Below are 24,258 nucleotides of genomic sequence, written 5' to 3'. Positions count from 1 at the left end.
AGATGGGAGGAAGTCATGGACAGGAAGATCTCGTGGACGGAGTTGTGGAGGGCTGAACCACTCCGCATAAAATTCCTCATTCAGTCGGTCTATGATGTCTTGCCCTGCCTGTCAAACCTCTTCCTTTGGGGCAAGGTTGAAACGCCATCATGCACATTGTGCCAGGGAAGAGGAACTCTGGAGCACATCCTCAGCTGCTGTCCGAAAGCACTTGTAGAAGGTCGCTATCGTTGGCGCCACGACCAGGTGCTTAAGGCAATTGCTGAGTCCATCCACTCTGCCATTGACCACAGCAAGCGCTTCCAGCCACAGAGGCAGGGCGTGACATTCATCAGAGCCGGGGAGCAACCTCCTCCCCTTCCAAAGACCCAAACAGGACTTCTGGGAACTGCGAAGGACTGGCGGCTAAGGGCGGACCTCTGCAAACAGCTTAGGTTCCCTGAGGACATTATAGAAACCCGCCTAAGACCAGACATCGTCTTACATTCAGAGTCCTCCAAGCAGGTCATCATGTTAGAGCTGACTGTGCCCTGGGAGGAGAGAATGGAGGAAGCCAGCAGAAGAAAGAAAGAAAAGTATGCTGAGCTGGTGGAAGACTGCCGCAACAGGGGGCGGCATGCACAATGCTTGCCCATTGAAGTCGGGGGAAGGGGCTTTGCGGGGAGGTCTCTCTGCAGGGCCTACAGTCTCCTGGGCGTCACAGGGGCACGCAAAAGGAGAGCCATCTGTTCAGCGTCAGAGGCCGCTGAGAAGGCATCCAGATGGCTCTGGATCCAGAGGGACAAAGCGTGGAGGAGCGCTTCTTGGACACAGGTCGGGAACTGATCACCCCCGGCTGGGTCGCCTGGGTGAGGGGGTCTGAAGTTGAAAGACCCAAAACCCCCTGTGACCCCAGGTACTATCACTGATGATGTGTCCAAGAATCTGCATCACAAGATGTATCTCAAAACCACAATGTCAGACAATGTTGGAACAGTAATTATGTAGAGCTGGAAGACAACATTGTTCCAACTTCACACTCACTTCAGGTGTCCGCTGTCACACACGACTGAGAGTGAGAGAGACTATGTGTGCGTGTGGAACTGTGCGTGTGTGCCTGTTCATAGTGCGAGTTAAACACAGAGCATCCTGATTGGTTTACTCATCAAAATAAGACAGCTATCCCCTTATTGCGGGCTTGTTTTCCACTTTTTGGCCAGCGGTTGGTGGTGACATACTTAAGCACTTCACCGATTACAGGGTCCTCCTGCTGAGCCTGTCTTAGGTCTGCTTTTGGAATTTGCCCCACTGACGTCCTCACCTCATCCCTGCTACAGCTGTTGAAATGGTCGGGGGACACAGCCCGCAAGAACTGTTTCTGTATTAGTTCGGCACTATACTGTTTATCTGTACCTGACTCTTTGGATGAGGCTAGAAGTCTCTCCTTCAGCTCTGTCGTCCTGAACAGAAAATTCTGTGGGGACTCATTACTTTCTTGAGTGATATTTATCAGACGATGATAAAGATCAGTCGCACTGTCCTCCTTGTAATGTCCCCTCAGGATGGTGCGAAGTTGTTGGAGTGTGAGGTCTGTTTTGATCTCTAACATGTCACGAAGGCTTAAACCAGGACTGATGGCTCGGACAACGGCTTCAATAATTTCAGCTTCACTGTGATTTCTTTTCAGTCCTATTTCAATTTGATGAATCAAGTTTGAGGATGAAAGCTTGTCTTTTTGTCCTCGTTCTCCAATTTGGCCATCAATCCTAAACTCTCTGCGGATGGTCAGTTCAGGTGGCTGCACTGCTGGTAAAGCAGTGAGGTTTAAGCTTGGACGATGGCCTGGTTCTTTGGAAGCATCTTCTGAGTCAGCTGTGCCATTTCTTCCTCCAACTTCCTAGTTGCAGTTTGGAAACTTAGCTGTAAAGCTGCATACTGCTCCTGCAGACTGGTCAAAGCAACAGCGCCTTGACTTACACCGTCCTCATTATCTGAATGGTCATCACTTTCTTTCAGTTCTCTTGCCTTTTTAATTAATCCTTCCAGAAAGACACATGAAACATCCTCATCTTCCTTTTCAGTAACTGTTTCAATTGTTTCACTTATAGCTCTGATCAGCGAGTGCTTCTTTTTCAGCTTTTCTGTGGGGATCTTAGCTAGAAAACAAACCTCCCGTAGTTGGTCGAACCTTAGCTGCAGCAGGACCTCACTAAGCTCATCTTGCAGTTTCTCCAACTCCATCTTGTCTGCACTGTGATCAGCAGCACCGCTGATTCCCGTACGGGCCACCAAATTTGTTGCACACGTGAACAATGATGAGTCAAGTGTGTAGGTTTTATTCCTGTCCGCTGTAAACACAGACATGAGCCACATTATTAGCGTCCACACTCTTTGCCACCGACACAGCACTGCACTAATGCTGTGTAGTGATGTGTCGTTCGCGAACGTAACGACTCTATGATCCGGCTCTTGGAAGTGAACGACGGGAGCCGGCTCCCCACCAGTCAGGAGCCGGCTCCCTTCGAGACGCTTTTTTGCTCTTGAAGGCGCACGTGGTTGGTCAATATGCGTGGTGTCGCCTCTGTGTCTGCACTTGGTGTTTCTAAATGCCATTCTTCAGTAGGGACTGCTGATCTTTTTCTTGTTGTTTTACACATTTTAATTTATATTTTTTGCGTGTTTTTCAGGGGTCCTGTGTTGTTTCAGTCTAAATTGGTTAAAAGTTGAATTGTAAATAGTTAAAAGTTGTTGTATTTTCTAGTTTATTTATAGCACTGAAGAGTTAATATTTTTAATTTATATTTTGTTGTTTTGCATTTTTTCAGGGATTCTGTGCTGTTGTTTCACTTTAAATTTGTTACGTATATAAAGCTAAAAGTTTATTCTTGCATTTCATAGTTTATTTGTTGTTGCACTGAAAAGTAAATATTTTTAATTTACAATTTGTTGTGTTGTGTGTTTTTCAGGGATTCTGTGTTGCTTGACTTAGTATAAAAAAGTTTAAATTAGTTAAAAGTTCACTGTAGAGCGAAAAAATAAAGGCTACTATCATACTTTTTTTATTAATTATTAATTATTGTTACATTATTATTGGTAATATATCGATTAAAGCAACAAAAAAATCTGAAGAGCCGGCTCTTTTTAGTGAGCTGAGCCGAAAGAGCCGGTTCTCGAAAAAGAGCCGGAATTCCCATCACTCGGCCCCCGCCAAAGCATTGCTGCGGGCCGGGTCTCAGCAAAAACTACTCACAGCCGATGACACGCCATCCTGTGGTGTCATGTGGTAACTACATGCTCACTAACAGTCTGAGTGAGAGGAAAGGAGCAAGTTACTAACTCAAGAAATAAAACAAATTAAATACCAAAAAAAGGGAGGGGGATGTCTAGTCTTTGTACTCTCACAAACCCACCCCCCAATAATTAGTTTATGGCTATAAAAAAAAAAAACATCTTATTAAGCAGACATGCAGTATAAAGAGAGGTGCATCGCAGATCGATAACCCGTGTAGTGTTAATATTCGCCCGCGGGAGCGCATCACGTGATGACAAAGGGATGCCAAACTCTTTACTCTTCCACTCACACCCACGCGCGTAATCGATCACGCACCCCGCGGCTTTGTCCGGGGCGCGGCCCGGCACCCCAAGTGCCACAATTCCAAGAGTGCGTAAAACAAGTCCTTATTAGGAAATAAACCCGACAGTTGAGGCGATGGTATAAAATGAATAAACCGATAAACTTTCAGTGAGGACGGGCTTTTATTTTTTTTTTCTCGGGGAACAAAGTTGTCAGTTCAGTCAGTGCAGCCTGCGAGATGGCAGAAGCAGCTGCTCCAAAAACCAAACATATAAAACCCACTACACCTCCCATTACACAAACTCATACGGGTGAAAAACAATGACAGTGTGGCGTGGTGTACTGTTTGCAACCTGATGTCTTGTACAATCAACAAATGAATTCACACTGAGTGCTCGGACATTGAAGAGTCAGGGAAGTTGTTCAAGTCTGCAAAGCAAGCAGCATTTGCATTTGTTCTATTTAAAACAAATGACTTGTAAATAAAATGACCAATAAAATATTGGCGAAGTTAAGTGACCCTCTGTTGTGTGCATGTATGTTTGTGTGTGTGTGTGTGTGGGGGGGGCTGCACAAGATCTCCACGAAATGAGTTTTTGGAGGTTGGGTTTGTCCGGGGATGAATAAAGTTCGACTAAACTGACTGTTTTGTTTCGCTTTATATACCATATGTTTTATTACGCGCCTTGTAACGCGGTGCGCCTTATGTATGAAAATAGACCCGTTCATTGATATTGCACTTTATGGTCCGCAAAATATGGTAAACGTTTGCACAGAAAATACTGTTGAATATTGTCTGTGGAGGTTGTCCGTCATCCAAATCATGGTTAATTCTTGTCAAAATCCAAAATTTCTCTTGAAAGAGCTCCAAAATCAAGGGGAGCAGAGTGCATCATCAGCACAAATCAGTTTATCAAAATAAAATGTAACCAAGACAAAATAGTAATAAAAACAAGAATACAATAATCAATATCAGTTCATTATTATCATTATCCATAAATCAGTTCATGGCTCTGACAACAGCCATAGTGGTGGATGTGGCGATCCCAAGTAACAGCAACATCAGGAAGAAAAGAACACAAGACGCTGAAGAAATTGTGTGTTTGTACCTTGAATGTAGCTCACAATGCTGCCATTCCTGAAGAGACTGGATATGCCTCCTTCTGCTCAAATGTCTGAGTTCCCAGACACCCAAGAGGTGATACCTTCCAGCATGTAGGCTATGGATAAAATTGTCTGGGATGAACAGCAGCTTCAAGGTGAGAGCTGCAACCAGAGTCCAGGGGAGGAGCTTCGTGAATCCATGACAACCCAGAGCCTCTACAGTCATGGAGTAAAACCCTCAGTCTCAAGGTTTTCAATTCATGGACGACAGCAGGAAAACTATAGTTGTTTACGCCTCCGGGAAAGAGCTAAGTCTGCCCTGACTTGAAGCTCAGACTCTTGTGCTAGCATCAGCATCATCACTAAAATAAATATTTTTAGTCTAATTTCTTCTCAATTTTTTTTTTTTTTGTTTTTACTGCAACAGTTTGTTTTCTCAAAAATCACTCTCTGGCTCAATTTCAAATGTTCCTTTCTTTTGGGAATTCTGGATTTGAGTATGTAGTTGCACCATGTTCTTGCCATGAGTAAACTTGCAGCGTCACAAGTTCATCTGTATATGTTTAATAATGGTGGCAGATGCACAGTGTAACTTTCAGTTAAATATTTCACTGGAAAAGGGAAGTCGGTAAATAATTGGGAAAACAGCCAAAACATTTATATTGTTTGTTTGTGTGTGCATTTTCTTTCAGATACACCTTACGGTTTTCCTTTATTTCATCTCTGCTGTTGTGATGTTAAACCTCATGGCAGCACTTTGCTGCTCCAGCAGGAATGTCTACAGGTACCTCCATGACAACGGTCAGAAGATCTATGGAGGATCTCAGTAATCTCAATGATCTCAAATCTCAATGAGCCAACTGGACTTGATTTCTTCTCTTTGGGGAGTTTTAAGTACATAACTGCTCAAGTTGGAGATTGGTCCAAGTTGAGATGGCTTCTTTTTGTTTCATAGCAACATAACAAGCCATCTCAACTTAGACCATAAACAATACTGTGCATTATTATGTTACATCATCCAATGAAGTTATACTTCTTTGTACAATATAGGTGCTATTTGCTCTTTTCTAACATAACAGAACCCATGCACCGTGGGTCTTAAAGAAACACTGTTTCAATCCTTTGTATGTGTGAAACATATGGCAGTATTGACAATACAGTTGACTTTGATAGACGGCTATAGTGGTCTAGAATAAACAATATCATAATCTTTTGTATTACACTATCAAAAAATGAAGGAAAGAAATCCCTGCATGAGCACCAAAGTAGAAATTAATGAATATTTTGATACAATGTTACCAGGATGTTGATGGTTTATACTTTCTAAAATTAAAAAAGATTGAAGCCCTTAATTTTGTCACTTCAGTGACACATACAACACAACATCAGCTAAACTTGACTTGTTCTGGTCGAGATACCGAAAAATACAGCATTCATACAGTGTTGGGACCTAACAGCTGAGTTGCAAGACTGATGTTCAGAGTGAAGACTCTCCCTCCTGCAAACAACATAGAGACACTGAGGAACCAGAAATGACTCTAAACCCAGGATGAAGAGGTTCGGTAAATGTGGTGTAGAAGGTGTTGAGGTGAATCAGTTTGTCAGAAGAGACGCTGTAGAAGGACAGAATACCAGCAGGACAGTCTACATACACTGCAACTCTGTTAGAGACAACAGAGGTTGAGATAGTTGTCACTGTGTTATTGCCACGGACAATGTAACCACTGGCAGAGCAGAACAGACTCCACGACTGGTCGTTCCATCCAAACATGTGCCACCACAATCCTTTCCTTCTGATTCCTCTGTAAGTCACTGCTACATGAACACTTCCTCTCCACTCCACCTCCCAGTAACAGCGACCAGTCAAACCATTTCTACACAGCAACATAGGCCATGTGTCAAACCTCTCTAGATGATCAGGATATGGTTGTTGTTCTTCTACACCTGTCACTGTCCTGTTGTCAGACAGTTTCAGATGTCTGTCTGCGGTGTTTGAGTCCAATGTGAGTTAACACCAATCTGATAGAGAATATAAGACACAAAAATAATGAATCATTTGAATCATCTCTTGGATTAATTTTCCTTGAAACCCTGAGATGTGACTCTCTGTAAAGTCTCATGATGTCCACGTTGTCAGTCATCTACTATTAACCCTGATTTAGCCACGAAACACCTCAACTATCAGCTCTGTGTTTCACTCAAAGCTGATTGTGTTTAATTGTCATGAATCAAGAGAAAATCCACACTTACACTTCCTCAGTCCAGGTTTTAACCTGTGCTCTCCACCATGGTCCACCCTGGAGGAAGAAACACAAGAATCTCATCAACTGTTTATCAAAACCTGTTTTCTCCTTTTGAGTGGCGAAACCTAAATACAGCCACTATTTCAGCTTTGCAAACAAAGGCTTCATATCTGGACCTGCTGATGTGAGGGATCAACACAGCAGTGTGTTTTTATTTAGATCAGGTAAGTAAAACTCAAGGATTGGGGGCAAATTCTATTCCAGAACCACATCTCACATGGCTACTGGAGTTGAATTTCTTCACTTGAAGATGTTTCACACTTCATCTGAGAGGCTTCTTCAGTTCTAATGACCTGTGGAGAGTTTGCGAATTTAACTGCCAGGGTTTTGGGCGGGTCTAGGTTATGGGGACTTGTTATTTAAATGTATGAGTTGATCGGCACAAAAATCTAAGGAGCATCTCAGGAGATTCCTATGCTAATGGTGGTGTCATTGGCTGGGACACAAGAGCAACTTTTCTGGGATTACCTGGATTGGAATGTGAAAAGGTAAAGCTAAACGAAGGAGGGAAACCTGTTGGATCACAACAGACTGATCATGGAGAACGCTCATGCAGAAGTTACTGGGGTTCTGGTGGTGAATCTTTCCTGGCTGTTCAGAGGGTGCATGATGAGGTGGACGAGTGGTGAAACATCTTCAAGTAAAGAAATTCAAGTCCGGTTGCCACAACAAGATTTTGATAAGAATTCACCATGACCTGGATGACTGAGAACCGGTCAGACATCTGAAATCAAATATTTCCATATTTATGTTAATTGTTGTCGAAAACTGTTGTTTTATGTTTATGCATCTGCAGTATTTAAGTTCTTGAATTCTTACATGAGCGTCTCCAGCCTCCAGTGTGGATCCTCCAGTCCAGCAGACAGCAGCTTCACTCCTGAGTCTCCCAGATGGTTGAAGCTCAGGTCCAGCTGTCTCAGATGGGACGGGTTGGAGTTCAGAGCTGAGGCCAGAGAAGAACAACCTTCTCCTGTGATCAGACAACCTGAGAGACTGGAAAGGAGACATTGAAGAACATCATGTGATGAGAATAATCATAGAAAAATATATAGCAGCCTTAAGATAAAATGAAGACTTAAAATAAAAACACTTGAAATAAAGTGTTTACTGACCTGAGGGTCTCCAGGTGACAATGTGGACTCTCCAGTCCAGCAGACAATTGCTTTACACCTGAATCCTGCAGGTCGTTGTTACTCAGATCCAGCTCTGTCAGACTGGAGGACTGAGAGCTGAGAACTGAGGACAGATGTTCACAACTTCCCTTTGACAGGTTACAGACACTCAACCTGAAGAGATATTTAAATAATTATACCGGACTGTGGAATGTTAGTTTTCTCGTTACTTTTAATTATGGTATTCCGGCACCCACTGCGTTACATTTTGTGCGGAAAAACGAACTAGATCAGGGCACTGGTGAGACAATCATGATAGTCTATCTAGATATCTGTTCTGTTCTAGCTTTCTTTGTTCAATTTTTGAAACCAGAACATTTTGCTTGATTTTAATGCGCTCTGAGAGAAACGCAGCTTGCACAAGTTATTTAGAAACGTTAGATCAATGCCGTAGAACCACAAAGCAACTAGAGGTAAAACTTCACTTAAAAGTGCAAATACTTAATTTCACATGAAACCTTTCAAGTAATTGGAGACTGTATTTTCATTTTATCCCCTTATAGTAATCTTACTGTGAATATAATAATAATTTGGAGACTTTTTAAAAAATATGACACTGGCTAATAATCTCATGAAAAATCTTTGTCAAAAAAAAAAAACGCTATATTCTGACCTCAGAGTTTTCTATTTCTTTTGCCATCCATCATTTGAAAAAAAAAAAAAAAGATCACTGACCAGCAAATTCAGTATAACCTGTAAATATTACGGTCGCATTTTGGATCAGAAGTGTATATGAAGTTTGAATACAATTCCATTTACCATAATGGTCTTCACAAAGACCCTTTTCAGTTTCTCAAGTAGCAATATGTTTACCTGAGAGTTACCAGGTGACAATTTGGACTCTTCAGTCCGACACACAGCAGCTTTATCCCTGAATCCTCCAGCCGGTTGTTACTCAGATCCAGGTGTCTCAGACTGGAGGACTGAGAGCTGAGAACTGAAGACAGACGTTTACAACTTCCCTCTGACAGGTTACAGTGACTCAGTCTGAATAAATACAATACATTAATGATTATACTTGACATAAAAATAATCAAATATTGAATTTTACGTAGCACATTCAATCATTTCGAGTAACTTGAAATTTGAATATAAAGCAATAAATTTGTGGCAACTTATTTTAAAACGTATATGAAACTGGAAAATCCTCATCAAGAAGAATTTATACATTGTCAGACAAATTTTATTCTGACCTGAGAGTCTCCAGGTGACAATGTGGACTCTTCAGTCCAGCAGACAACTGCTCTAGACCTGAATCCTGCAGGTCATTGTAACTCAGATCCAGGTGTCTCAGACTGGAGGACTGAGAGCTGAGAACTGAGGACAGACGTTCACAACTTCTCCCTGACAGTCTACAGCCACTCAGTCTGAATAAATACAATAAATAAATAATTATACTTCACATAAAAAGTCAAAAATTTTAGGGCGCACATTGAATCACTTTGAGTAACTTGAAACTTGAATATAAAGCAAAAAATTTGTGGCAACTTATTTCAAAAAGTATTTGACACTGGAAAATCCTCATCAAGAAGAATGTATACATTTTCAGACAAATTTTATTCTGACCTGAGAGTCTCCAGGTGACAATGTGGACTCTCCAGTCCAGCAGACAACTGCTTTAAATCTGAATCCTCCAGCCGGTTGTTACTCAGATCCAGGTGTCTCAGACTGGAGGACTGAGAGCTGAGAACTGAAGACAGACGTTCACAACTTCTCCCTGACAGTTTACAACCACTCAGTCTGAATAAATACAATAAATGAATGATTATACTTCACATAAAAATAATCAAATATTGAATTTTACGTAGCACATTCAATCATTTCGAGTAACTTGAAAGTTGAATATAAAGCTATAAATCTGTGGCAACTTATTTTAAAAAGTATTTGACACAGGAAAATCCTCATTAAGAATACTTTATACATTTTCAGACACATTTTATTCTGACCTGAGAGTCTCCAGGTGACAATGAGGACTCTCCAGTCCAGCAGACAACTGCTCTAGACCTGAATCCCACAGGTCATTGTTACTCAGATCCAGGTGTCTCAGACTGGAGGACTGAGAGCTGAGAACTGAAGACAGACGTTCACAACTTCTCCCTGACAGGTTACAGCCACTCAGTCTATGAAAGAATCGACAACAAAAACAAAGGCCTTTGATTATTCATATTTGGATTCATTTGGATTTATAAAAGGAAACTGAAATTCTTCACAAACTCAGCATTTCATCCACTTACTGAGATTTACATGAAGCCTTGACCACTGGCAGTAACCTCCATAGAGCTTTTTCTGAAGCAGAGTATTTCTTCAGATCAAACACGTCCAGATCTTCATCAGATGAGAGTAGGATGAAGACCAGAGCCGACCAGTAAGCAGGAGAAAGACGATCTACTGAGAGACGTCCTGATCTCAGCTGCTGTTGGATCTGTTCCACGAGTGAATGATCTCTGAGTTCATTCAAACAGTGGAACAGATTGATGGATTTCTCTGTAGACAAGTTGTCACTGATCTTCTCCTTGATGAATCCAATTGTTTTCTTATTGGTCCCTGAGTGAGGATCTTTCTGAGTCATCAATCCAAGGAGTTTCTGATTGGTCTTCAGTGAAAGACCAAGGAGGAAACGAAGGAACAAATCCAGGTGTCCATTTGGACTCTGTAATGCCTCCTCCACAGCATTCTGATAGAAGTATGATTCATATTGACTCTTGTGAAAGATTTTAAATATCCCTGATGTCTGTTTTTTAGAGAGCTGATTGACACCAGAATTGAAGAAGGTCAGATGGACATGAAGAGCAGCGAGAAACTCTTGAACGCTGAGATGGACAAAGCAGAACACCTTGTCCTGGTAGAGTCCTCTCTCCTCTTTAAAGATCTGTGTGAACACTCCTGAGTACACTGAGGCTGCACTGATATCCAGGTCACACTCTGTCAGGTCTGATTCATAGATGATCAGGTTGCCTTTCTGCAGCTGCTCAAAAGCCAGTTTTCCTAAAGACAAGATCATCCGTTCGCTCTCTGGATTCCAGTGTGGATCTGTAGCAGGTCCTTGATTCAACTTGGTGTTCATCAGTTTGACCTGAACAACCAGGAAATAGATGTACATCTCAGTCAGGGTCCTGGGCAGCTCTCCTCCCTCTCTGGTCTTCAACACGTCCTCCAGAACCGTGGCAGTGATCCAGCAGAAGACTGGGATGTGGCACATGATGTGGACACTTCTGGAGGTCTTGATGTGTTTCATGACTCTTTGGGCCTGCTCTGCATCTCTGAATCTCTTCCTGAAGTACTCTTCCTTCTGGAGGTCTGTGAATCCTCTGACCTCTGTCACCATGCCAACACACTTCGGAGGGATTTGATTGGCCGCTGCAGGTCTTGTGGTGATCCAGAGGCGGGCAGAGGGAAGCAGATTCCCCCTGATGAGATTGGTCAGCAGCACATCCACTGAGGCGGACTCTGTAACATCAGTCAGGATCTTGTTGTTGTTGAAGTCCAGAGGAAGTCGACACTCATCCAGACCGTCTAAGATGAAGGCAACCTGATATTCTTCAAAACGGCAGATTCCTGCTTCTTTGCTTTCAGTGAAGAAGAGATGAACAAGTTCCACCAAGCTGTACTTTGTCCCTTTCAGCACATTCAGCTCTCTGAAGGTGAATGGAAACAGGAACTGTATGTCCTGGTTGGCTTTGTCTTCAGCCCAGTCCAGAGTGAACTTCTGTGTTAAGACTGTTTTCCCAATACCAGCCACTCCCTTTGTCAGCACTGTTCTGATTGGTCCATCTCTTCCAGGTGAGCCTTTAAAAATGTCTTCTCGTCTGATGGTTGTTTCTGGTCTGGTTGACTTCCTGGATGCTGCTTCAATCTGTCTGACCTCATGTTCATCGTTGACCCCTGCAGCCCCTCCCTCTGTCATGTAGAGCTCTGTGAAGATGTCATTGAGAAGAGTTGGGTTTCCTGCTCTGGTGATCCCCTCGAAGATACACTGAAAGTTCTTCTGCAGTCTGCACTTCAGCTCATATTGACACTCAGCAGCACGAGTTCCTGGAGAAGAAAGAGTCAGTGTGGTGATTGTCTGTCATTCAGGTCTTGTAATCCACTTGTCACATAAGAAAAACTGAACTGATGTGAAGCTCTGGGCCTCGGAGATGACCTGGAGATGTTTGAAAAGCCAAAGGATAAAGCTTAACATGTGAGAGAAGCTGATAAATACTTTGTGAACAAGCAGAAACTCAACCTTTCCAGGAGGTGGATAAATGGACATTCAGATGACTTCATCTTGGCCTCAGATGAAACCATGATGAACAACTAACTGGAACTGATCAGAACCAAACAAAACAGGTCCAGTGTCAGCTACTCTAAGCCAATCACAAGATCAGGTTTGGATACTGACTCTAAAATGTGTTATTAGTCACTGATGTTTTTCTCTCATTCTAAATAAAAGTGGACCAGTCTTTCTGATGAGAGCTGAAGCATCCCCAGGTGACCTGAAGCCAGTCCAGATGTCTCCAGGTTTCAGAGACAATCTAAATACTTGAAATGGAGATGAGGTGAATCTCCAGTCTTACTGCTCTGCAGACGATCAGCCAGCTCCTCCTCCTTCATTCTCCTCAGGAGGTGCAGTGTGATCTTCAGAAACGCCTCCCTGCTGCTCTTCCTCTTCTCTTCATCTTCACCCACCAGCACCTCGTCGTCCTCAGTCTGACTCCAGTAGCTCTCTGGGTAATCTGTAGTCAGGAGCCTCTGGACTCTCTTCATCTCCTTCCTCACGAAGCTGATCATGTTCTCCTCCAGCAGCTGGAACAGGGTTGAAGGTGAACATGAGCAGTAGAAACACCACCAGATCATTTGTGGTCCACTGAAAACCCTTGGGGTCTACAGAGTACAGCACTGACACTGTTGGGACCAGAAGGTCACTTGAGTAGCTCTGCTTGACAGTGGTGTTTGTACATTTACATACCATAAGTACAGAGTCCAGGTGTGTTTGATGCTGCTGGACAGACAGACCACCGAGAACATCTGACCTCAGCTGATCACCTCTGGGGGAAAAGATGGAGACCACGAGTAATTCTCACAGTGTGAAAGGAAGTGTGTCCTTGGAACAATGAATCCGGGTTGAATGGTGTCCTATTTTCCATTTGAAGGTTGTTTTTTATTGTAAAAGGCCAAACCTGGATTTTTTATCAAACACGGTATTGTGTTAAAATCTTGTCATAGTAACTGGACTTTGCTATTTTTTAGACTTTTCTCCCCTAATCCGATTCCCCAGCATTATTCTGTCATTTTTCTGAGTTCTGAGTTTCATCATCTCAGCAACATCTTATTTTATTTCTGAACCTGACCCTTGGCAGATTAGACTTTTTTCGATTCTAATGGACTCCCTGAGTCTGGGACTTAATGTCACAGTCTTTGTGCAACAAAATTGTCTTAAACCCCTTTGGTAGATCATCTAGAGCCAGCATTTCTGGACCAAATCTTTTATTCAATCTCCGATCAGGTATCTTTGATTCTAAACTCTCTTATTGAACTTGACCATTACTGAGAGGAACCAGTAAGTCTCAACTAAAAACAGAAAAACCAGCATTACAATTATATCCTCAAATATAAAGGTAAGGGTATGTACAGCCCTGGCTGAATAAGAACATCATAACTGAAAAAACCACAAAATGGTGTAACCAAATTAAATTTGCAAGAAAATTTTAAAAATTACAATCTAATATCCTGCATACCATCCAAACATCATTCTACCTGTAGAGTCACGAAAAGAGTATTAGCCATTTCCCAAATTGTCCCAAACATAAAACTCATATTGGTTTAACACCTCACTGTCTGATTGACACAAATTTAACTTCTTCTACATCCTGATAGAATCACTCCATCAGTAAATGCAATAAATGTATCTGACCACTGGAAGCTTAAACACTTTCACAAATTTAAAACATTCTTTGTGGCAGAAAGTAAACTGATCTTTCCACAGAATGTAACATCACTCTCTGGACAACAGGAAGTGCCAGGTGACGAAAAGGGAAGGACCTGTCCTGTAAAGTATGTCATGTTTTCTACACGGATCCATTGGATGAAATGCAAACTGGTCAGAAAGTTAGAATTTGTATTTGAAATTGAAAATTGCAACATGAGTGAAACAGTCATAAGATCATGACAGAGTTAGTAATATACATATCAAAGAATATAGAACAAAACATAGAAGGCAGTTTGTCTGGAGGTCGAGAAATTTAGGTTTTTAAATCTGACCTTTGATCAGTGGAACGTCCACCTTTGAAGTTTATTGGCTGCTCCATCGAACAGTCACTTCTGAGGGACACACAACTGGGTCCAGGTCCAGGTCCAGATCCACATCCAGGTCCAGGTCCAGGTCCAGATCCAGATCCAGATCCAGGTCCAGATCTGGGTTTGAGCTGCTGCTTGGGGCTTCAGCACAACCAGATTCAGAGGATGAATAATGACGGTAGAGTGATTTTTGCTCATTCAAGCTTCTTCATCATAAAATGATCAAAGTGATTTGAAAACCTGCCTTGAAAAATCAGGATAAAATTCACTCAAACTTAGAATATTATTCATGAGCAACAAAATGATCAGAAATAACAAATACATCCATCACATGCTATGCAAAATTAAATAATCAAACTTTCACAGAAATAAAACATTTGAACAAACAAATGATCACATCAGGAACAAACATAGAAGGTTGTTTGTCTGGACTTCGATATTCTTTGGTTTTTAATTCTGACCTTTGATCAGTGGAACGTCCACCTTTGAATTCTATTAGCAAGTCCATCGAACAGTCACTTTTGAGGGACACACAACTTGGTCCAGGTCCAGGTCTGAGCTGCTGCTCAGGACTTCAACACAAAAGTGAGAGGGTGAATAATGATGAGCTCTAACATGGAGATCCGTCACAGAAAGTTGGAGATCATCCTCTCACCTCTGAAATTCAGTCTGGACATCATCGTCTCCATGCAGAACGATTTTAGATGGAAGGACTCCCTCCTCTCTGTCCTCACACTCATTCATGGCAAAGTCTTTATTTTATTTGTTGTTACACTTTTTCATGTGTTATCTTCTGTCTCTGTTTCTTCCTCTCCTCACTTCCTGTTTTATTTTGACAGTTCATACTTCAGAACCTTCATCCTGCATCACAACCTGTCAAAACAAAACTAAGCTGGGTGAATGAATGCTGTGGCACCAGTTCTGGCACTTCCTGGATTCATATTTTGATTTGATCAAACTGGCACCTAGAATATATATATATATGAGGCAACATGGTTCAGGGGGGTTTGAGCAGTCGTCCTTGGACCTGAACATTCCTGGTTCGATTCCCGGTTCCTCCTAGCCTGTCAAAGTGTTGTTGAGCTACACACTGAACCCCCAACTGCTCCCTGGTGCTGTTCCTTGTGTGGTCAAAACATTCAGGCATTTCTTCTTCTATACTTTAGTAGGTGCAAATTTTATTTTGTCTTCAACGACAAACCAATCAAAACCAGTACATGGTCAAAATGTCTTTTTTTTTTATTTCTGTAAGAAATGGCTGATTCATCAGCCGGATACAATTACTGTGTTTTAAAAACCACACTAAGCACCAAAACACATCGTGTAAGTCATATCACTTCCACTCTTTCTTTCATAATCACAGTATTAAACTAAAACACTTAGAAAGAACCCTTGACAAGCAGCAATTTATGAAGATGTCTAAAGAAATAAACAGACTATTTTAAAACAACGTATCCTGTGAAGAACCAGGACGTCCCCCAGAGTCCGAAGATCAAAATGAAACACAAAATCATAAAATGTGATCCAAGTGATTAAGTTCTGACATTTTGCAGATTTCTCTGCTAGGATTCTCACCTGCTGAACTCCCTCCGGGTCGACTTGCAGAAACTCCTCAGTCATGTCGAGACCAAATGCTGCTCTCTCTCCCTTGCGGTCCTGCTGTCTCCTGGAGTCTTCTTGGAATGAAGTCATAACTTCAAATCCTGCAGTGTTTGGTATCTAGATTTTCATGTGATTCCTGAGTGACGTGAAAACCAGTTGAACCTGATTCAGATGTTTCTCTCAGAGTTATTCCCTTTCCTCTGGACCAGAGGCAGACAGCCTTTGACATGTTCATGTTCAAAGACGGTTGAAGTTTGCAAAAGAGATTAGCAGAGAGCTACATTGGAAGTCAGCTCAGATTCTAAGTTAACGTGCCGGTCCCTGCCTCCTGAACATGGCTAACCTTGAGTTACCAATCACCTGCCAAGCTAACAATGGACAATTCCTCAAAAATGACAAAATGAAGGTATTTTTATAAATAGAGTTAATTTCTTCATGGACAGATTCAATAGCTTTCACCTCCAACAATGCTGGCTTACCTGTACGATTGATATCTGGTGTGAAATTAGTGTAACCTGTGGGTTCGATGAGTGGTGGTTGGACTGATCTCAAGCTGGAGAGACAACAGGATGGAGGCGGATTTCTTCAGCATCTCTTCACTTTAAAATCCACGCTTCCACAACTTAACAACAACCTCTGTACTTCCTTGTCACCTTGATTTCATGACCATGTGAGAGAAAAAATGGGGTGAAACTGATACGAGAATGTATGCAGGTGTAAAAAGCCAAGTGACCTGACAAATAGAGTCATCGTGTTCTGTCAAGTTACCCTATGTTAAGATAAGAAGTATCTTATTGATCCCCGTAGGGGTAATTCTTTTGTCACGGAAGCATGACCGTTATAGTATCAATAAATATGAATATAAATAGAGAGACAATTAGAAGACAATTAAAAGATAGCAAAAGACATCTACAAATACATAGATGGCAGAGTGAAGTCTGATGGCCGTGGACCCAAAGGTAGTGATGGGACGATGATACCTCAAGGAGTGTATTGACACACTATACAAACTGTGTCAGCTCTGTATTGATACTGTGTTGGTCACCCAATAGTGACTCCTGCAGTAGTTATAAAATCATTGCAGGTAAAGAAATTCCTTGTCTATGTAAATGCTAAACTGAGTTAGTATGTAAAATATAGCAAATTTGAGTTACAAATCAGAGTTACAATTTTTAACTTATGTACACATTTTTGTTAACTGTTAAATCATATGAAATAAAAGACAAAAAAGGGATTAGTTTATGAATTTTTATTGAGGAACAAAAGTTTTTGGAGTGTCTTTGCTCCAAGGCGATTTCTCCTCTTAGACACCAGCTCCCCAGCCTTAGAGATAGCCTTTACGAGATAAAATGAATAAAGCAACTGTAAGGCTCTTTAACTGACTATCATATGTATCACAGGTCATTCACTGGATAAACTGACTAAATGAGTGCAATGCGCTGTAATATTCCGTAGGAATATGTTGTTGCTTTAAATGTTGATCCCCTGATGTTGATGCTTTAATGTCAATGATACGTATACTATATAAGCGGTATCACCCAACCGATACTCCACTTCTTCTTCTACTTCTCAGACTTCGAATTCTTAGACTTCTTCTACTTCTCACTCTGGAATATGCTCTGCCATTAAAGCGACCACTCGTTCCAACGTCCCGCTGATCGTCATTGTACACACGGTACATCTCTCGAACTGAGAAATATTACATGCGCCACCGTAAAAAATAGTATATAACAGTAAACAATGCTCAAAGGAGAAAAAGATTTACCTTGTTTGGTGTCACAAGATCAAAATTATTCCTCACGGGGGAAAACTTCTTAGAATGATCCATAATGACGCAAAACTCCATCCAACAAACCCACGACATGTTAAACACACTTTGGCGCGGCACATCCAAACGATACAGTTCCTGTATCGGTCACATGATTCTTTCTTAAATCAATACACGCACCGATACGGGGTTTCACTCTTGGGCTCTCGGCTCAGTGCTGACGCACCTGTGTCGCTCGTCCCATCACTAACTACAGATGACTTTGATAGAGTGCTATAGTGGTCTGGAATAAACAATATCATAATCTACTGTTTTACACTATCAAAAACGAAAAGAAACCCCTGCACGACTGCCAAAATCAACATATGGTCAAATAAATATTTTGATATAATGTTACCAGGATGTTGATGGTTTATACTTTAAAGTTAAAAAAGATTGAAGCCCTTAATTTTGTCACTTCAGTGATACATACAACACAACATTAGCTAAACTTGACGTGTTCTGGTCGAGGTACCGAAAAATACAGCATTCATACTGAGTTTTGGGACCTAACAGCTGAGTTGCAAGACTGATGTTCAGATTAAAGACTCTCCCTCCTGCAAACAACATAGAGACACTGAGGAACCAGAACCGACTTGAAACCCAGGATGAAGAGGTTCGGTAAATGTGGTGTTGAAGGTGTGGAGGTGAATCAGTTTGTGAGAGAAGACGCTGTAGAAGGACAGAATGCCAGCAGGACAGTCTACAAACACTGCAACTCTGTTAGAGACAACAGGGGACGAGATAGTTGTCACTGTGTTATTGTGATGGACTTCGTAATCACTGGCAGAGCAGAACAGACTCCACGACTGGTCGTTCCATCCAAACATGTGCCTCCACAATCCTTTCCTTCTGATTCCTCTGTAAGTCACTGCTACATAAACACTTCCTCTCCACTCCACCTCCCAGTAACAGCGACCAGTCAAACCATTTCTACACAGCAACATTGGCCAGTGGTCAAATCTCTCTGGATGATCAGGATATGGTTGTTCTTCTTCTACGCCTGTCACTGTCCTGTTGTCAGACAGTTTCAGATGTCTGTCTGCAGTGTTTGAGTCCAATGTGAGTTCACACCAATCTGATAGAGAATACAAGACACAAAAATAATGAATCATTTGAATCATCTGTTGGATTAATTTTCCTTGATACCCTGAGATGTGACTCTCTGTAAAGTCTCATGATGTCCAGGTTGTCAGTCATCTACTGTTAACCCTGATTTAACCACTAAACACCTCAACTATCAGCTCTGTGTTTCACTCAAAGCTGATTGTGTTTAATTGTCATGAATCAAGAGAAAATCCACACTTACACTTCCTCAGACCAGGTTTTAACCTGTGCTCTCCACCATGGTCCACCCTGGAGGAAGAAACACAAGAATCTCATCTCCTGTTTTTCAATACTTGTTTTCTCCTTTTGAGCGGTGAAACCTAAATACAGCCACTATTTCCGCTTTGCAAACAAAGGCCTGCTGATGTGAGGGATCAACACAGGAGTGTGTTTTTATTTAGATCAGGTAAGTAAAACTCAAGGATTGGGGGCAAATTCTACTCCAGAACCGCATCTCACATGGCTACTGGACTTGAATTTCTTCACTGGAAGATGTTTCACACTTCATCTGAGAGGCTTCTTCAGTTCTAATGACCTGTGGAGAGTTTGCAAATTTAACTGCCACGGTTTTGGGTGGGTCTAGGTTATGGTGGCTTGTTATTTAAATGTATGAGGTGATCGGCAGAAACTCCGAAACTTGGTCGAAGGGTGTTCTATGCTAACGTGGCTGCCGTTCGTTGGGACACAAGAGCAACTTTTCTGGGATTACCTGGATTGGAGTGTGAAAAGGTAAAGTTAAAGGAGTGAAACCTGTTGGAACACATGAACTGAGGCTCATGCAGAAGTTACTGGGGTTCTGGTGGTGAATCTTTCCTGGCTGTTCAGAGGGTGCATGATGAGGTGGACAAGTGGTGGAACATCTTAAAGTAAAGAAATTCAAGTCCAGTTGCCACAACAAGAAGATTTTGATAAGAATTCACCATGACCTGGATGACTGAGAACCTCTCAGACATCTGAAATCGAATATTTCTATATTTATGTTAATTGTTGTTGAAAACTGTTGTTTTATGTTTATGCATATTCAGTATTTAAGTTCTTGAATTCATACCTGAGCGTCTCCAGCCTCCAGTGTGGATCCTCCAGTCCAGCAGACAGCAGCTTCACTCCTGAGTCTCCCGGATGGTTGAAGCTCAGGTCCAGCTGTCTCAGATGGGACGGGTTGGAGTTCAGAGCTGAGGCCAGAGAAGAACAACCTTCTTCTGTGATCAGACAACCTGAGAGACTGGAAAGGAGACATTGAAGATCATCATGTGACGAGAATAATCATAGAAAAATATAGAGCAGCCAAATAAAATAAATACTTCAAATAAAGTGTTTACTGACCTGAGGGTTTCCAGGTGACAATGTGGACTCTCCAGTCCAGCAGACAACTGCTTTACACCTGAATCCTGCAGGTTATTGTAACTCAGATCCAGCTCTGTCAGACTGGAGGACTGAGAGCTGAGAACTGAGGACAGATGTTCACAACTTCCCTTTGACAGGTTACAGTCCATCAACCTGAAGAGATATTTAAATAATTATACCAGACTGTGGAATGTTAGTTTTCCCGTTTCTTTTAATTATGGTTTTCCTGCACAAACTGCGTTACATTTTGTGTTGAAAAACATGAACTAGATTCAGGGCACTGGTGAGACAATTATGATAGTCTATCTAGCGATCTGTTCTGCAGGCACCTGGACCTGAGCAAGATGGGCACATTAAACTACTTTTTTTAATATTTTTTTGTCTGAGCTATTCCAGTCTCAGGTCATTGGTGACATGATTATGATAGTCTATCAAGATATCTGTCAAATTGTTCAGCCAGGACCCAGCCCTGTTTCAGCTACATTCCTTGGTTAATCTTGTCAAATGACTCCATAGTTGGTATTTCCAGATGACAGTTTGTGTGAATCTACTCGGGCTTCTGGGACGAGACGAAAGAGGAAGGGCAGAGGGTTCCATCAGCATGAGTTCCCTGAATGTGTCAGTTCTACTGAAAAGATGTTGAGTTGCAGCAGAGGAACCTGTGTATTTAACGTGGCTTTCTTTGATCAATTTTTGTAGCCAGAACATTTTGCTTGATTCTAATGTGCTCTGAGAGAAATGCTGTTTGTACAACAAGTTATTTAGTAACATTAGATTCATGCCAGCGAACCACCAACAAAAGATTTCAAGAAATTAGAGACAGCATTTTCATTTCATTGCCTTATAGTAATGTTACTTTGAATATAATTATAATTTGGAGATTTTTTAAACAAAATATGACACTGGCTAATAATCTCATGAAAAATCTTTGTCATGTAAAAAAAAAACCCGCTATATAGTGACCTCAGAGTTTTCTATTTCTTTTGCCATCCATCATTTGAAAAAAAAAAAAAAAGATCACTGACCAGCAAATTCAGTATAACCTATAAATGTTAAGGTTGCAAAATTTGAATCGGAAGTGTATATGAAGTTTGAATACAATTCCATTTTCCATTAACCCTCTCAGGCTCAAATTAAGTTGTGGCGTAATTAGCTAAGTAGCATTTAGCTGTCGCAAATCTGCAACATCTGCCTGGAGAAGGTTAATAGTTTTCACAAAGACCTTTTTCAGTTTCTCAAATGGCAAAATGTTTACCTGAGAGTTACCAGGTGACAATTTGGACTCTGAGGTCGGACACACAGCAGCTTTATCCCTGAATCCTCCAGCTGGTTGTAACTCAGATCCAGGTGTCTCAGACTGGAGGACTGAGAGCTGAGAACTGAAGACAGACGTTCACAAATTCCCAGTGACAGGTTACAGCCATCCAGTCTAAATGAATACAATAAATCAAGAATTATACTTGACATAAAAATAATCAAATATTGAATTTCACATAGCATATTGATTCACTGAGTTACATAGCTGGAATATAAAGCTATAAATTTGTGGCAACTTATTTTGAAAAGTATTTGACACTGGAAAATCATCATCAAGAATACTTTATACATTTTCAGACAAATTTTATTCTGACCTGAGAGTCTCCAGGTGACATTGGGGACTCTCCAGTCCAGCAGACAACATCCATAACCCTGAATTCTTCAGCTGGTTGTTACTCAGATCCAGGTGTCTCAGACTGGTGTCTCATCCAGGTGTGTTTGATGCTGCTGGACAGACGGACCACTGAGAACATCTGACTGCAGCTGATCACCTCTTGGGGAAACTATGGAGACCACGAGTAATTCTCTCACTCAGAGTGAAAGGAAGTGTGTTCTCAAAACAATGAATCCGGGTTAAATGGTGTTCTATTTTCCATTCGAAGGTTGTTTTTTATTGTAAAAGGCCAAACCTGGATTTTTTTATCAAACACGGTATTGTGTTAAAATCTTGTCATATTAACTGGACTTTGCTATTTTATAGACTTTTCTCCCCTAATCCGATTTCCCAACATTATTCTTTTATTTTTAAAGTTCTGAGTTTCATCTTCTCAGCAACATCTTATTTTATTTCTGAGCCTGAACCTTAGCAGATTAGACTTTTTTCAATTCAAATGGACTCCCTGAGTCTTGGATTTAATTCCATTGTCTTTGTGCTACAGATTTGTCTGAAACCCCTTTGGTAGATCATCTAGAGTCAGCATTTCTGGACCAAATCTTTCATTCCATCTCCGACCAGGTATCTTTGATTCTAAACTCTCTTATTGAACTTGACCATTACTGAGAGAAACCAGTAAGTCTCAACTAAAAACAGAAAAACCAGCATTACAATTATATCCTCAAATATAAAGGTAAGGGTATGTACAGTCTTGGCTGAATAAGAACATCATAATTGATAAACCACAAAATTTAATTTGCAAGAAATTTTAAAAATTGCAATCAAATATCCTGTATACCATCCAAACATCACTCTACATGTAGAGTCAGGAAAAGAGTAAGAGTCATTTCCCAAATTGTCCCAAACATAAAACTCATGTTGGTTTAACACCTCACTGTCTGATTGACACAAATTTCACTTCTTCTACATCCTGATAGAATCCCTCCATCAGTAAATGCAATAAATGTATCTGACAACTGAAAGCTTAAACACTTCAACAAATTTGAAACATCTTTGTGGCAAAAAGTGATCTTTCCACAGAATGTAACATCACTCTCTGGACAACAGGAGGCGCCAGGTGATGAAAAGGGAAGGACCTGTCCTGTAACGTATGTCATGTTTTCTACACGGATCCATTGGATGAAATGCAAACTGGTCAGAAAGTGAGAATTTGTATTTGAAATTGAAAATTGCAACATGAGTGATAAACAGTCATAAGATCATGACAGAGTTAGTAATATACATATCATAGAATATAGAACAAAACATAGAAGGCAGTTTGTCTGGAGGTCGAGCAATTTAGGTTTTTAAATCTGACCTTGGATCAGTGGAACGTCCACCTTTGAAGTCCATTGGCCGGTCCATCAAACCGTCACTTCCGAGGGACACACAGCTGGGTCCTGATCCAGATCCAGATCCAGATCCAGATCCAGATCCAGATCCAGGTCCAGGTCCGGGTTTGAGCTGCTGCTTGGGGCTTCAGCACAACCAGATTCAGAGGATGAATAATGATTGGGGAGTGATTTTTGCTGATTCAAGCACATTCATCATAAAATGATCAAAGTAATTTGAAAACCTGCCTTGAAACATCAGGATAAAATTCACTCAAACTTAGAATTTTATTCATGAGCAACAAAATGATCAGAAATAACAAATACATCAATCACATGCAATGCAAAATTAAATTACCAAAATCTACGTTCATAGCAATAAAACATTCGAACAAGCAAATTATCACAACATCAGGAACAAACATAGAAGGTTGTTTGTCTGGACTTCAATATTCTTTGGTTTTTAATTCTGACCTTTGATCAGTGGAACGTCCATGTTTGAAGTCTATTGGCTGCTCCATCGAACAGTCACTTCTGAGGGACACACAACTGGGTCCAGGTCTGAGCTGCTGCTCAGGACTTCAACACAAAAGTGAGAGGGTGAATAATGATGAGCTCTGACATGGAGATCAGTCACAGACAGTTGGAGATCATCCTCTCACCTCTGAGCTTCAGTCTGGACATCATCGTCTCCATGCAGAACGATTTTAGATGGAAGGACTCCCTCCTCTCTGTGCTCACACTCATTCATGGCAAAGTCTTTATTTTATTTGTTGTTACACTTTTTCATGTGTTATCTTCTGTCTCTGTTTCTTCCTCTCCTCACTTCCTGTTTTATTTTGACAGTTCATACTTCAGAACCTTCATCCTGCATCACAACCTGTCAAAACAAAACTAAGCTGGGTGAATGAATGCTGTGGCACCAGTTCTGGCACTTCCTGGATTCATATTTTGATTTGATCAAACTGG

At 41.2% G+C, this 24,258-nt stretch overlaps 1 protein-coding gene across 1 annotated transcript in view; it reads right to left on the bottom strand.

Annotated features, from left to right (window-relative positions):
* Positions 1–24,258, bottom strand: part of LOC147227019 (uncharacterized) — a 65,431-nt gene that overhangs the window by 31,841 nt on the left and 9,332 nt on the right. The window contains exons 6-16 of the mRNA XM_086159986.1: positions 19,973–20,146; positions 13,081–13,159; positions 12,807–12,917; positions 12,689–12,764; positions 10,367–12,164; positions 10,079–10,252; positions 9,699–9,872; positions 9,326–9,499; positions 8,946–9,119; positions 8,073–8,246; positions 7,780–7,953 (exon numbers count right to left, since the gene is read on the bottom strand). Coding sequence (XP_086016112.1) covers positions 7,780–7,953; positions 8,073–8,246; positions 8,946–9,119; positions 9,326–9,499; positions 9,699–9,872; positions 10,079–10,252; positions 10,367–12,164; positions 12,689–12,764; positions 12,807–12,917; positions 13,081–13,159; positions 19,973–20,146 — 3,282 coding nt within the window. The remainder of the gene's footprint in view (positions 1–7,779; positions 7,954–8,072; positions 8,247–8,945; positions 9,120–9,325; positions 9,500–9,698; positions 9,873–10,078; positions 10,253–10,366; positions 12,165–12,688; positions 12,765–12,806; positions 12,918–13,080; positions 13,160–19,972; positions 20,147–24,258) is intronic.

Source organism: Fistularia commersonii, chromosome 14 (genome assembly GCF_037954325.1).
Source record: "Fistularia commersonii isolate RoL2024-O1a breed Wild chromosome 14, RoL_Fcom_v1.0, whole genome shotgun sequence".
NCBI classification, from domain to species: domain Eukaryota; kingdom Metazoa; phylum Chordata; class Actinopteri; order Syngnathiformes; family Fistulariidae; genus Fistularia; species Fistularia commersonii.
Note: the sequence above shows the minus strand (reverse complement) of the source record. Positions and strands in the feature narration are given on the sequence as shown.